At 46.2% G+C, this 15,134-nt stretch overlaps 1 protein-coding gene across 4 annotated transcripts in view; it reads right to left on the reverse strand.

Moving 5' to 3' along the window:
• MOBP (myelin associated oligodendrocyte basic protein) overlaps positions 1-15,134 on the reverse strand; it is a 48,837-nt gene that overhangs the window by 18,797 nt on the left and 14,906 nt on the right. For 2 of the 4 annotated variants that reach the window (XR_010747205.1, XR_010747204.1), the window contains exons 3-5: positions 11,846-12,055; positions 11,245-11,546; positions 2,977-3,184 (exon numbers count right to left, since the gene is read on the reverse strand). Coding sequence is in view for 1 of the 4 variants with exons in the window: in XM_066351091.1 (XP_066207188.1) it covers positions 11,279-11,546; positions 11,846-12,051 (474 nt within the window). In the remaining 3 variants the exon portion in view is untranslated. Of the gene's footprint in view, positions 1-2,975; positions 3,185-11,244; positions 11,547-11,845; positions 12,056-15,134 lie in introns of those variants that run through there. The other 2 variants (XM_066351091.1, XR_010747206.1) reach the window with 2 other exon arrangements.

Here is a 15,134-nt window from a genome sequence, read left to right on the forward strand (position 1 = left end):
TGGAAGTCTCCAGCTCTTGCCCTGTCCTCTGCTTCCCTTTGTGGTCAAGCTTAGCTGAGGGGGTTGCATCTCCCTTCACAGATTCCTGTTCCTCACCCTCATTTTGCTCCATGCCGAGGGTGCTCTACGAAGTCACCAAAAGGTCCTTATTAGGCCCTGGCCGGTTGGCTCAGCGGTAGAGCATCAGCCTGGCATGTGGGGGACCCGGGTTCGATTCCCGGCCAGGGCACACAGGAGAAGCGCCCATTTGCTTCTCCCCCCCACCCTCCTTCCTCTCTGTCTCTCTCTTCCCCTCCCACAGCCAAGGCTCCATTGGAGCAAAGATGGCCCGGGCGCTGGGGATGGCTCCTTGGCCTCTGCCCCAGGCGCTGGAGTGGCTCTGGTCGCAGCAGAGCGACGCCCCAGATGGGCAGAGCATCGCCCCCTGGTGGGCAGAGCGTTGCCCCTGGTGGGCGTGCCGGGTGGATCCCGGTCAGGCGCATGCGGGAGTCTGTCTGACTGTCTCTCCCCGTTTCCAGCTTCAGAAAAATACAAAAAAAAAAAAGGTCCTTATTACTAAATACAAAAGACACATTTGACTCCTCAAAAGTCTCTAAATATGGAAAAAATTATTCCTATATATAAAAAAAAAGAATAACACCAACAAAGAAGTATCTATTCAGTCACGGTGTTTATTGAGTTCTCACTAGTGCTGGAAGCTGAGGGTGTGACAGTAAGCAGGCGTTGGCCATCCGGCAGTTTACATTAGGAAGACAAGCAATAAACAAGGGGAAAAAATGAACAAGATAGTTCCAGAGGCTGATGAGTACCTTGAAGGCAAACAAACTAGAGTGATGGGGGGCTAGAGAGTAACCATGGAAACCGCTCTGAGTTTCCAAGGGAAGCGGCTCTGAGATGGTATTTGAGCTGAAGGCACCAGCGAGCAAAGATCTGAGGCCAGAGCATCCCGGGCAGAAGGAACAACAACAGAGCCCCAAGATGGACACCAGCACTGAGTAGACACGACAACATCTTGTTTACAAGTACGAAAGGGGAGAACAGAAAGAAGGCAAGAAGGTGTGGTTTTGCTGGGTAGGAAAGGGGCTTCTGAGGTGCAAGCAGAGGGAACGAAGCCTGGAAGAACCATGAGCCTTTCACCCTCACGGTCTGGGGCCCGGCCCCACATCCCCTCCAGACCAAGTAGGGGCGTGTCGGAGGGGGTGGGGCGGAGTGGGGGAAGTATCTATCGCTTTCATCTTTCAGCCTTAAAACCCAACAAACAAATCAACTTGAGCTTAAAATAAGCTGGGGTGGCTTCTGGCACGGACCCTGCTGGACCCTAAGGAGAAATGGATCTACCCCAAGCCTTCTCCTTCTACCCCCCAGCTCGGAGCTGAGTAAGGACGGTGGCCTGAGAGGGGTCCGTCAAGGCTGCGGCCTGGCGCGCCTGGAACCCTAAGTCAAGGGCAGGTCCAGAAGGGAGGGTGTTAGAGTTCACTTTTTTCCTGGGATCAGCTTAAGTGGTCAGGGTCCTCAAGGGGGGATGGGTCCGACATGAGACTTGAAGGGACTTTCCAGTATTTCTGCATGGCAGAGAAAATGAAAGCCTAAAGATGTTCTCCCAAAGCCAAGTTCCCTAACCTAACACACCTACACTCCAACCCACAAGAAAACCCGAAAGCCTTCCATTTAACCTGTGGGCAACCTCCCTCCCTGCTGCGTGTGTATGTGTTTAGGGGACGTGGAGGAACCAGGGCGGAAAGGGACCGAGCTGGGGGCGGGGAAGGGGGATATTTCCTATGGCGGTGATAGAAAGCCCATACCGAGACCAAAGTCCTTCCCAAGAATCTCGGACTACAGAGAGTAGGAGTGAAACAGAGAGCAGAGGTGGGAAGTCAGCCCCCAGTCCTGCTCCATCCAGTATGACTGGGATCAGTCCCCCACACACCCCTGATGGCCTCCTACACAGGGGAGGGGTCTTGAACTGCTTAACCTCCCCTAACTCACCACTGCCACCCACTTAACTCTCCTCTCTCCAAGGCCAACCTCCTCTTCTTCTGTTTACGATCCCACTCCAGTGTCAGGGAAACGTGAAGGAGCCCCGTCAGGGAGCGCCTGGTGGGACCAGGCCTCGGTCTTCCCCAAGAACTGGGCGCCGTGGCCTGGGAATAGCACAGCTCTGAGCAAACCTTCTCGTCCTGGGAACGTGTCCAGGGGCCATCTGCCCACTCAGTGAAGTGAAGAGGTGGGAACACAGTGTCTCCTGCTTCGTGGATGCCTGTCTTAGCGGCCATGTCTCCAGGACCCCCCCCCCCCCCAGGAGAGGGAGTGAGAATAGAGCATCACGATTGAGGCCAATAACTTGCCCAAAGCCGCACAATTTGCAAAGCAATGAATTCTGGACTTGAGACCATCCAGATGGGTTGGATGCACTCGAAAGCAGTGTCCTAGAGTGCTTGTTCCCACTCAGGCTGGGATTAGGAGGAGACATCCACCAATCCCTGTGTGAGGCTGGAGACGGGCCTGGGGGATGGGAGGGGAGAGCTTTCTCATGCCATTTCTCTTAGCTTCTGACATAGTACATTGGCAACGTCTGATACGTGCATTTAGACAACTCCAACCCTCCCTGGGAATATTTCTGCATTATCTGATAGCCTATTATCTTACTCAGAAAAGAACGTGGCTCTTTCCCAGAGCCAACTGTGCCTCTGACTATGGGCTGGTACAGGGAACTCATTACAAAGAAGAAGGTCAAGGATCCAAACAGGACCAAGGATATGCAACAGGATGCCAGGGACAGAAAGGAATAGAGGTTGGAGGACGACACATGGACTGGCACTTGAGCTGTCCTGATCCAAAGAGCCTAGGGGCCTGTGCACATCCTGGGGGAGAAAGGACTGCAGGTGAGACCAAAAGGGGCCAGGCACTGAGTTCTGGGGTCCAAGGGGCACTACTAGGACCCACGGCCTGGAGCGTAACCCAGAGATGCCCTCTCACCTCCAGGCAGGCTGCCCGGCGGCCCCCGTGACATGGAGACCTTGGGCATCAGCAGGTGTCTGCCTCTGCATCATATTCGAAACCAGAGAGCTTGCCCAAGGGCAGGTGGGTCAGGAAGCAGTGAGTCCAGGAGCCGAGGCCACCCATTCACTTGAAATTCCTCTTTGGTTACTTCTTCTTTGGGGTTGGTCTGATCCTCCTTTTCAATCTGGTTTACAAAGAGAAACACAAAACCCAGTGATACTGGTCAGCGATGTACTCTCTCTCCACGCTCAGTTAACATAACTGAACTTGTAGACTACTTCTGAGATTATTCTGCTCAGAAAGCCCTTAGAATCCCTTTCTCAATTCTGGTAGAATCTGGCCAAAATAATATATTTTTCATGGCCTGATCCAAGAAAAGATATTCTTTAAAAGTCCTTCTATTTTTATGTGCAATAATTCTTTCTTTTCTATTGAATCATTGCAGATAATTTTAAACACCGGAAAGTAGAAAGGAAATCAAAATACCACCCCACTCCTATAAAAACAATGAAAAGCTAGTCATGCTGCCCATGATCATAAAGACATGAATGTACACACGTATACACACAGGATATATGCACTCACATTACAAAATTGTCACCATATTGACATGTTCCCATTTTGGTGGGGAACTGACTGGATAAGAAGAAAATGACAAGTCCCAGGAAAGATACCAAGACTCTGTGGCCCCAGACAAGCGTTGCTTGCAAGCTTATTCTCCATTTTATACGAACTGCAGTTTATTTAGACAGCAGAACTTTATGTGACCATTTTTGAAATGAGGCTACATCAAATAGTTTCTGAACATCATCAAAATACTTAATTTAAAAAAGAAGAAGAAGAAAAGAAAAGGAACACCAAAGATGCATATATTAGAAGTATGCCATAGTTTTCCACCAAGGATTGAATTTCTGGAAATCACAGTTGTTGTTTTTATAATTAGGAGGTGGGGATAAAAACTAGAAATGAAATTTATATTTAGCTATTAACAATAGCATGCTCCAAAACCCCCAATTATGTGTGAAGCTAACAATGCTAGTGCCCTTCAGATAGGATGGGGGATAAATGAAGAAACAATTTATTGAAGTTTACAGAGTGAATTATAGGTGGGAAGAGTAGAAGACATCTTTCAAAAATCAGCCTTTGTGGCATCTTAGATAATATGAGCACCTGACTCTTTAATTGGCACTTCACTGGCAAGGGCAGCCACATTGATGGCACTGGAGATGGCCAAGTTGTGCCACGACAGCCCCTGGATTCCATTTCAACAAGTGGAAACAACTGAGTTGGGGAGGATGTGCCAATAGTCAGAATTAAATGGCACAATGTATATATCAAGTAACAGTTCTAATAACATTCACTTATCTAGTACAGTACTACAAGATGATAAACAAAGTCCTTCATGATGATAAATAATGAAGTAGGTAACATCCTCAGATTACAGATGGGAAAAAAAAAATGTGATTTTGAGAGAATAAGTCATTTGGACTGACAGCAGAACTCAGACTCAAACCTGATGCCAGAGTCCTTGCCCTTCCCACTGGGCCAGACTGTGTGTCTTTGTAGGTCTCATTCAGTCGATAACATCAGCCAAGCCCAGAGTCAGGCCCTGGAGACATGAATGTAAGATAGAGTACCTGCTCCTGCCTCCTGCACACTCCCGTAAGGGACACAGACAGCACGGTGCCTGGAATGTAGCAGTGGAGGTACCGATTGAGCCCAGGGAGGGGGCAGGCACCTGCTAAGCGAGGAATATGGAGGCTCTTAAGTCAGAGAGCTATGCCAAAGCTCCTAACCGCACTGACAATTATGATGATTCTTCAGACACAGGAGAGAGGCTCTCTGCTTACATGAGAAATTCCGCATGTCATCCCCATCAACCAACACAAAACTGGAAAATAACAAGACTCTATGATGCAAATATTAATCCCTATATAAAATGTCCTAATCATCTCCTGTATCGCATCTTTAAAGGGTGAAAGTTGTACAGACTGCCCACATAGCAGAGCAAAAGAAACAAACAGCTCAGGCCCACAGAGGGTTGGAAAAGGAAGCAGGAGGAGCCTTTTGCCCAGATACAGGCAACTGTCACATTATGGCTCTTCAGGGTGCTAGTTCCCTTCAAGAAGAGCTTGGCCCTACATGTGGATTGAAAATTAATCCATCATGGCAATCCAATCTCTAGAGTTTCTGTAATAGTCTCTCATAAGCCCCAAGGTGACATCAATACCTGGTGATCTTGGGCAATTGCCACAATTATAATTTTAGTAGTGATTAATAGTTAAAACCACTTTGGGTTTTTTTTTTTTTAAATCCCAAACACATTTATGCCCATTTACTAGTTAATTGATAGAATTGATAGAGCATGTCAATCAATGAACCATATTTTGAAATGAGAATTTGAACAAAGTACAAGTATAAACCTACAACCCAACCCAAGGACTCATTTGGTTGCATTTAAGCCTTTGGACTCTAACCCCTTTTAGTGATCCAGAAACCAATTTGTCAAGGACTTAATCTTGTTTAAGTATTTCTCTAAGAAGCAAATGTTCTAAGTGAAATAGCTGTTTAAAATATATGCAAACCTAAGCGTACAGATGAAAAAGTAAGTAAAATAGTCTCTATTCATAGACAAAATGATTGTCAATGTAGAAAATTCCAGAGCCTACCCCACAAAAAAGGGTAGAATGAGTGTAGCTAGGTCACAGGATACACGATCAATATAGAAAAATCAATTGTTTCTATATGGTAACATGAGCAATTAAAAATTGAACTTGAGGCCCTGGCCGGTTGGCTCAGCGGTAGAGCGTCGGCCTGGCGTGCGGGGGACCTGGGTTCGATTCCTGGCCAGGGCACACAGGAGAGGCGCCCATTTGCTTCTCCACCCCCCCCCTCCTTCCTCTCTGTCTCTCTCTTCCCCTCCCGCAGCCAAGGCTCCATTGGAGCAGGAATGGCCCGGGCGCTGGGGATGGCTCCTTGGCCTCTGCCCCAGGCGCTGGAGTGGCTCTGGTCGAGGCAGAGCGACGCCCTGGAGGGGCAGGGCATCGCCCCCTGGTGGGCAGAGCATTGCCCCCTGGTGGGCAGAGCTTTGCCCCTGGTGGGCGTGCCGGGTGGATCCCGGTCGGGTGCATGCGGGAGTCTGTCTGACTGTCTCTCCCCGTTTCCAGCTTCAGAAAAATACAAAAAAAAAAAAAAAAAAAAAAATTGAACTTGAAAAATGTACTATTTCACTGGGCACCTGAAACTATATAATTACGTTAACCAGTGTCACCCCAATAAAATTCAATTTTAAAAAATGTACTATTTCAAAAGCATCTTTTATAGACTACTCAGGTGTAAAGCAAACAAAATATATAAAAGATTTGGGTACTGAAAATTACAAAACAAAAAAAGACCTAAATGAATGGAGAGATATACCATATTAATAGATTCAACAGTGTTACAGTTCTTCCCAAATCGATCTATAAAATCAACATAATCTCATTCCAAATCCTACCAGGATATATTATAGAAATTGACACACTGGTACTAAAATTTACATGGAAAAATAGAGGAACTAGAATAGCCACAAACAATTTCAGAAACAAAGAACAATATTGGGGAATTTACACTAATTGATTTTAATGATTACTTTAAGGCTACAGTAATGAAGTGTTGTGTTGTTGGAAGGAAAGATATATAAATTAACAGAACAAAGTAGAAAGTCAAGAAATAAACTCAAACATTATGGTCAACAGATTTTCAACAAAATTGCAAAAGTAGTTCAATGGAGAATCTTTTTAACAAATGGTGCTGGAACAATTGAAAATGAATGTGCAAAAAAAAAGTATTGAATTGCAATTCATGCCTCATGCCATTTAGAAAAAAATTTAACTTTAAATAGATAATAATGCAAATGTAAAACCTAAATTTTAAATTTTCTGAAATAAAACATAAGGTGAAAATCTCTGTGACCTTGAGTTAGGCACAGAATTCTTACATACAATGCAAAAAGCATAACCCATAAAATAAATTTTTAAAAAATGATAAATTTGGACTTTGTCAAAATTTGAAACTTGTTCAACACAAGACACTGTTAAGAAAATGAGAAAGCAAGCCACAGGCAGGGAGACAATATTTGCACAACAGATATTTGTATCCAGATAAGTTTTATAAACTCAAAATATAATAAGAAAATAACAACCCACTTTTTTAAATGGGCAAAATTTTAAGCACACATTTCATGGATAAACGTCTTTGATGGATGACATACAAGACATGAAAATAGTCTCAACATCATTAGTCATTAGGAAAATGCAAAATTAAAACTACAATGAGAATACACACCTATTAGAATGGATAAATTTGTAAAAGCTGATAATACCAAATGTTGACAAGAATGCAGAGCATCACACATTGCTGATCACAGTACAAAATGATACAACCACTTTGGAAAACAATTTAACATTTTTTATACATTTAAATATACAACAGCCATATGTCCCAGTCATAAAAGTCCTAGTTATTTACTCAAGAGGAAAAAAAAAATCTTATGTTCACATAAATGTTTAGAGCAGCTTTATTCATAATCACCAAAAACTGGAAAAACCCTAAATCTCCAACTTGCAAATGAAAAATTGTTATAGGTACATCCATACAAAGGAATACTACTCATTAGTGAAAATAAAAGTGATATTTATTCATGCAAAAACACGTTTCAATCTCAAATGCATTACGCTAAGTGAAAGAAGCCAGACTCAAAAGGCTCCATACTGTATGATTCCATTTATATAATATTCTGGATAAGACAACAATAGGAACAGAAAACACATCAGTGGTTTTCATGAGCTTGGGGGTTGACTGCAAAGGAGAAGTATTAGAGATATTTGGGGGGTGGTGAAAATATTCTATATCTTGATTATAGTGGTGGTTGTGTGCACAGAGCTATTTGCTGAAAAGGTTGAATTTCACTGCATGCAAATTATATTTTAATAAACCTGATATATATGGGATATGTCTGTGTGGGTATGTTTGTGTGTGAGAAAGGGTGATATGTCTTACACATACATGTACACACAAGACCCTGGAGGAAACAAGAGTGGAGGAAAGTTGACCTGATCAGAAAAACATGCTTTGTCCTCTATGGTTGAAGAGAAGGATTTAAAGACAGATGTATATCCTGTTAAACATGTGAGGACTGGTGGGGCAGGCTAGTCTGGAGAGGGGCTGAGGCTCATCCATTTGTGGTGGCACCAGCCCTTCAGGCAATAAGGCTTTTCCTAGCTATGCTCGGGCTCAGCAGTTGGGAAACCACAGTAGTGCGGGTGAGTCATCAGCTTGATGCAGGATCAGGTATTTGTGAGATGAGAGTCACAGGAGGCTGGGTGACAATGGGAGGAAAGCTATTAGAGAGAGATGGCTAACCATGTGGTCTAGATTAAGGGCATGTGACCAGGGTGGGGCTGTCAGATTGGGAGAGCACACACAGCTCACGGGACTGGAGGCCCCTCTGGCTCACCCAGGCCTCTGCGCAGACACTGTGCTCTAGGCACCGTGATGTGTAAAGGTCTGCCTGGAGTGGAAAGGAGTTTGTGACTTATGGAGAGCACGATTCAAGAGTTCAGTCACCCAAATTCACAAAAGCAGCAACGCAACCTGAGAGGCAGGCAGGGCAAGAGGCTGTTACGAGAGCAAAGTGCTCAGGCCCTTTCCCTGACTCTGCTGTCACCTGGAAAATGATCAGTGCCTTTCTAATTTTGTTTGGCTGATGAGACCAAAAATAGATTACCGGGGCATAACCACTGAGATGAAATTAAGCATAATATATGCTTGAATGCAATTTCCCCACAAACATGTAAGAAACAAGTTCTTCCTAAGATATGACTACGAGTCAGTGTTTGTTGCCTGGGGGGCCAGGGGGAGGGCTCAGGAAAGGGCCTGGAAGGGCTAGTTCACCCAACCCTGGATAACAGAAGAGTTTTCTAGGAAGAAATTTGGACTATATGTCTTCGTATCAGGAAGGACAAAAGGAAGACAAGTCATGTCCTAGAAAATGTCTGGGATAAGCTGGAGTGCACATGCCTGTAGAGAAGGCAGCCTACCTCTCCCGACCAGCCTGAACCTTAGCAGCTGGCCCTAACACCTGACTCTATCAGCGCACACTGTCCAACCCGTGACAGTCATTGCCCAGGGGCAGTGCTCTTTGGAAGTGAATGCTAGCGCGTCAAGTTTATGTGTTTTTATTGCATTACTCTTTGGCAGTCTTGAAAATTCCAAACAGACTGAAAACAATATACAAATGTGAAGCTTCTACAGTTACAAGGGAACGTGAAGGGTTTTTACCCTATTACCAATGTAACCAGCACGTAGTCGTTCAATTGGTGTGTTTGTCCTAAACCCGAGAAGCCACGTGCTGCCGTGCTTCGTCTTGCCTAGGATGGTGAGTGGTCAGTGAAACACCAAACCTGGCTTGCTTCCATTTCAGACTCAAAACTAGAGCCTACTCTGTCTCCTAAAGACTAAATGCTGTGGAGAATCTGAATCCACCTTAGAACGTTGACCTTCTAACAACCAGTTCTTTCCTTGACTTTGATTTTTATCATCTGCTGAAGTGGGCCAGGGAATGGAGGAGAGGAGCGGGCAGGCGGGACCAGTGACTGTGGGCTGAGGTTGAACTCAGCCAAGCTCAGGGTGGTTCCTGGAGGGAACAGCAGCATCACCGAAGGATGAGCACTCATAAATACCATCTGAGCATCTGGACCAGGGCCGTGCATCATTTCCCTTGATGCCCAGAGCCTGCTTTAGTACCGTACACACGGTCTTGATGAATAATAGGTTTGAAAATACATATGGGAAAATATCGGTCCTCTAGGCTTCTGGTGTGCAAGGCTCAATGTGGTGCAAGATAGGCTGTGAACGAGTGAGTCAAAGGCACACACGGCGCTGCCTAAATCTGTGTGACTGGCCCCAGATCACTCACAGCCACCGTGGTTTTCAGCTCTCCAAAGGAGCCCAGAAGAGCCAAAAGCAGCTCAGCCCAGGAAACTTGTTAATGCTTTTACCTTCAAAACCGCACTGTCACCTTCCACATCTCTTTACTATACCTCACAGATAATGTGGATCAATAATTTCTGGATGATGTAGGTCAGTTTCTCAAAGTGTGGTCTGTGCACCACCTGTGTCACTATGCCGGGGGAGGGGAGATTGCTTGATGCAAATACAGAGCCTGGCCTCACCCCTGCCCCAAGGAATCAGATTCTCCGGGGGCATCTGTGACATGCTCCCCAGTTGACTCTTCTGCATACTAACTCTGTAAACAGCGTGTGACATGCACACACGGCATGGTGCTATTACAGGTGCTGGGTATCAGAGTAGATACGAGAATCTCAAATACAATTAACTTGTATAAAAACAGGCTCATTTCCAAATATTGAGGACTAAAAGTCGGTCTGCCACGTATGTGGGCAGAAGTATATGAAAAATCCCTGTAGCTTCTATTTAATTTTGCTGTGAACCTAAAATTTCTTTAAAAACTAAAGATCATTTAAAAAATAAAAGTTGACCTTCCTAAGATGACGTGGATGAACACCTTCTCTGTGGTTCACCTTTTCTCTCTGCATGGATGCCCACCCTTTACCCTCTACTCATCCGAGCCTACCCTCTTCTGGGAGGCCTCGGCGAGGCCCAGCCCTGTCCAGGCTCCCATCTTAGGATATTTGCACCCTACACTGTGGCCAGCTATTCTCTTGTTTATTCCTAGGGAATCACAAAAACCCCTGGCCTGTTCACCGCCACACCCTTCCTACAGCGATCTGTCCGGCACTCCGTACTTACGCAATCAAGTTTGTTAGATGACTGGATGAGTGAGTGAATGAGTGAGATTAACGCTAGAGGGAGTGTGCTGGGAGAATGGATGGACGAAATGGCTAAACCTCTGCTTTAACGCATACACAGATATATCTTAGAGACCATTCCTCCTTTCTCCAAGGCACGGGAATCAAGGTCCTTGTTTATTCAATCTGTTACTGTGGTCAATACCCTGAACGGAAAAATTAAACACTTCCAGTCCTACTAGACAAAGGAAACCATGGCAACTGCCACCTGAAGTCCCGTGCCAATGGCATGTCTGAGGAAAACAGAAGCCACAATAGGTATTTGGAACAGAGGGGATTTAATGCAGGGAACTGAGAACACAGGTTTGGTGTGGCTGAAAGGGGGCCTTTGAGATAACCCAGGGGTTAGTAAACATAGGAAGCAGCTACTAACCTTAGGGCTGGGGGAACAAAGGGAAGAGATGGTGTTACCAGAACCTAGAAGCTTTGACCGGGGAACCCCCACGGCTGGTGCCCGGCCCTCTGTGGGGGCTGCTGCGCGGCTGCGGCTTGGGCTTCTGAGGGGGCCGCTGCTTGGCTGGTGGTGGTCGGACCTCTGGGCGGGGTCGTGGCTGACGAGGGGACCGTGGAGGGGTCCGTGGAGGGGACCGTGGCTTGGCTGGTGCTCTGACCACTGCAGGGGGTGCAGCTGGCTGGTACTTGGGCCTCTGAGGGGACGTTGGACGGCGGCTGGTTCTGGGAGGGCCAAAAGAAGCTGGAGGCTGGAGCCATGGCTCTCCTCTGCTGCTTAAGGGACGCTGACAGGACCTGGAAACAGGGAGGCAGGCCCTGCTCCCCCTCCCGCCTTCCAGTCTCCCTCTAGCACTGTCCAATGGCAGAACCTAACGGGGAGCCGACTGTCAGGGGACGGGGGAAGAGCCGCTTGCAGAGCCCCAGCCCCAGCATCGCAGAGCAGAGTAGAGGGGGACCTGGACCTGAGAGAAGACAGGCGCCGCCCAGCCCCCGGTGCTGAGCGGGCAGCGCGGACCCCTTACCTGGTCTTCTGACACGCACAGCAGATCCAGTCCTCTTCCTTCTTCTGGTAGAAGCAGCCACTCTTGCAAATGCTGTATTTCCGGTCCACAATCTCACGTTTGGAGTTGAGGAAGGTGAATGGCGGGCAGCAATGGATGCTGAAGTGCTCGGAAAACCTCTGGTTCTTGGAGAGTCTGGGACCCTCCTTAGTCGTTTTCTGACTCATGGCGCTGGAAATCGTCCGTGCAGGGAGAGGAGAGGAGACATAAAACAGTATGGCAGGTGAAAAAGATAAAAAACAAACAGTATTGCAGGTGAGAGGGCGTTCTCCTTGCCCAGGGTTGTCTTACACAACAAAAACCTGGAATATCATCTCCTGCCCACCTATATGGAAAACACCTAATATAAGGGTTGATTAATTTTGTGTGTGTGTGTGTGTGTGTGTGTGTGTGTGTGTTTTAATATTTTCTGGAAGTGGCCTCTTTTTTCCCTTATATTTAGTGATCTATTTAAGATAGAAAAAATAGGCCCTGGCCAGTTGGCTCAGCTGTAGAGCGTCGGCCTGGCGTGCGGGGGACCCAGGTTCGATTCCCGGCCAGGGCACATAGGAGAACCACCCATTTGCTTCTCCACCCCCCCCCCCTCTTTCCTCTCTGTCTCTCTCTTCCCCTCCCGCAGCCAGGGCTCCATTGGAGCAAAGATGGCCTGGGCGCTGGGGATGGCTCCTTGGCTTCTGCTCCAGGCGCTAGAGTGGCTCTGGTCACAACAGAGTGACGCCCGGGAGGGGCAGAGCATTGCCCCCTGGTGGGCAGAGCATCGCCCCTGGTGGGCGTGCCGGGTGGATCCCGGTCGGGCGCATGCGGGAGTCTGTCTGACTGTCTCTCCCTGTTTCCAGCTTCAGGAAAAAAAAAAAAAAAGATAGAAAAAAATACAATTACAAAGCCAAACATTACTGAGCACCTAGTACATGTGGTCGCTTTATATACTGCACCTCACTTACTCTTTTTTATTGAGTCTGAGAGAGACACACAGACAGACAGACAGGAAGGGAGAGAGATAAGAAGCATCAAGTCGTAGTTGCTTCACTTTAGCTGTTCATTGATTGCTTCTCATATGTTTCTTGATCAGGGACTCAAGCTGAGCCAGTGACCCTTTGCTCAAGCCAGCAACCTTGGGCTCAAGCCAGCACCCTTTGAGCTCAAGAAAGCAACATTGAGATCATGCTGATGATCCCATACTCAAGCCAGTGACTTCGGGGTTTCAAACCTGGGACCTCAGTGCTCTAAGTCAATGTGTGGATAGAGCATCAGGCTACTTCATTTCACTTTTATAACACATGGCATTCTCAAAAAAACAAACATGAGAGAAGCTAAGGAGTGTGACCAAGTTCACAAAGACTGTAAGAGGTAGACAGAGGGTTTGAATCCATATCTGTGTGACTCTGAAATCCTGTGCCCTATGCCCAGGTCCAGCACTATCTGTGCCCCCTGTACCCCGCCCTCCTCTCCCAGGAGCAGAAGGCCAGGCTCTGGGCCCAGATTGGACTTCGGGGGACTGGATATGGGCCCAGTGAAGGGATAAGTCTGCATAGATGCATCAGTTTATGTCCTAGGGTGAGAAATACTGAAAGTTGGGGAAAGAGCTCACTGAAGAAGGACGGGTAGAAATGGCATTTGGAGACCTCACATAGTATGGCTGCGAGGACTTCCCCAGCAAGCAAGAGAGCAAGAAAGCAGAGGCGGGGAGGGGGGGGGGGGCTGGAATGCAAACTCAGAGCGGGTGCTGTCCTGAGGGAGTGGGACAGACAAGTGCTCGCCTCTGTCCCTCCCCTACCTGGCCTTAGTGGGCTTTAAAATCTACATTCACTGTTGAAAATTTGTAAAAAAAATGTTTTTGGATAAATAAAAATAACAAATTCCTAAATTCTAATCCTGTACTTAACCACTTATAAAATATTTGCACATGTTTTAGAATATTTACATGTAAATATATACTTAATAAAAAGTAGGACCGTACTTTATAAACTGTTCAAATCTTTATACTTGGAAAATTATTTATTTTTCAGATTTTACAGAGACATAATGTTATTTCTACTATTGTATTATTTTTTTAAAGTCCGTAATAAATTTAAAGTTACAGGCCCCTTTATAGTTTGTGTATTTACAGCTTCTCTCATTTCTCCTGGTTAATCTTGCCAGAAGTCATCTACTTTATATTCTTTTCCAAAACAAGCCCTGGGTTTTCTTGCTTGTCTTTGCTCATTTATTTTCTAGTCCATTACTTTCTGTATGCATTTATTGTTTCTTTTCTTCAGTATTATTGAAGTTTAGATTCTTGTTCTATTTCGCTATTGTTGAGTCAAACACTTCCCACACATGCGTTTATAACTGTAACTTTCCATTAAGGACAGTTTTAGCTGCACACCACAATTTTTAACATAAGCCATTTTCACTTCATTTTAAATATGGGTGAGTTCTTCCTTGTTTCATCAATTCTTTTTAAAAAATCTGTTGTGCCCTGGCCGGTTGGCTCAGCGGTAGAGCATCGGCCTAGCGTGCGGAGGAACCGGGTTCGATTCCCGGCCAGGGCACATAGGAGAAGCGCCCATTTGCTTCTCCACCCCTCCGCCGCGCTTTCCTCTCTGTCTCTCTCTTCCCCTCCCGCAGCCGAGGCTCCATTGGAGCAAAGATGGCCCGGGCGCTGAGGATGGCTCTGTGGCCTCTGCCTCAGGCGCTAGAGTGGCTCTGGTCGCAATATGGCGATGCCCAGGATGGGCAGAGCATCACCCCCTGGTGGGCAGAGCATGGCCCCTGGTGGGCGTGCCGGGTGGATCCCGGTCGGGCGCATGCGGGAGTCTGACTGTCTCTCCCTGTTTCCAGCTTCAGAAAAATGAAAAAAAAAATAAAAATAATAAAAATAATAAAAAATAAAAAATCTGTTGTAAAACGTCCAAGCACATGGAGTTATTTTTGTTACACTCACTTCTAATTCGAATGCATTCTAGTCAGAGAAAGTAGTTTATATGACCATGACTCTATTATTGTTGAGATTTGTTTTACAATAGCCTAGTACATAGTCAATATTGTTACATGTTCTGGAGTGATTGAAAAACCCACATATTTTTAGAAACAATTTGAAGTTATGTAGTGAAGATGAAAATGTGCACAAACTACAGTCTAGCGGTTTATCCTTGGGCACAGCAGCCATCTTGGGTCATGGCTTCACCTTGTAGATGAAGCCTCATCATTCAGCACAATGCCTGGAGGAGGCTAAACCCTTTTTCTGTGTTTGTGTGACAGAGGCAGAGCG

Source organism: Saccopteryx leptura, chromosome 10 (assembly GCF_036850995.1).
Source record: "Saccopteryx leptura isolate mSacLep1 chromosome 10, mSacLep1_pri_phased_curated, whole genome shotgun sequence".
NCBI lineage: Eukaryota > Metazoa > Chordata > Mammalia > Chiroptera > Emballonuridae > Saccopteryx > Saccopteryx leptura.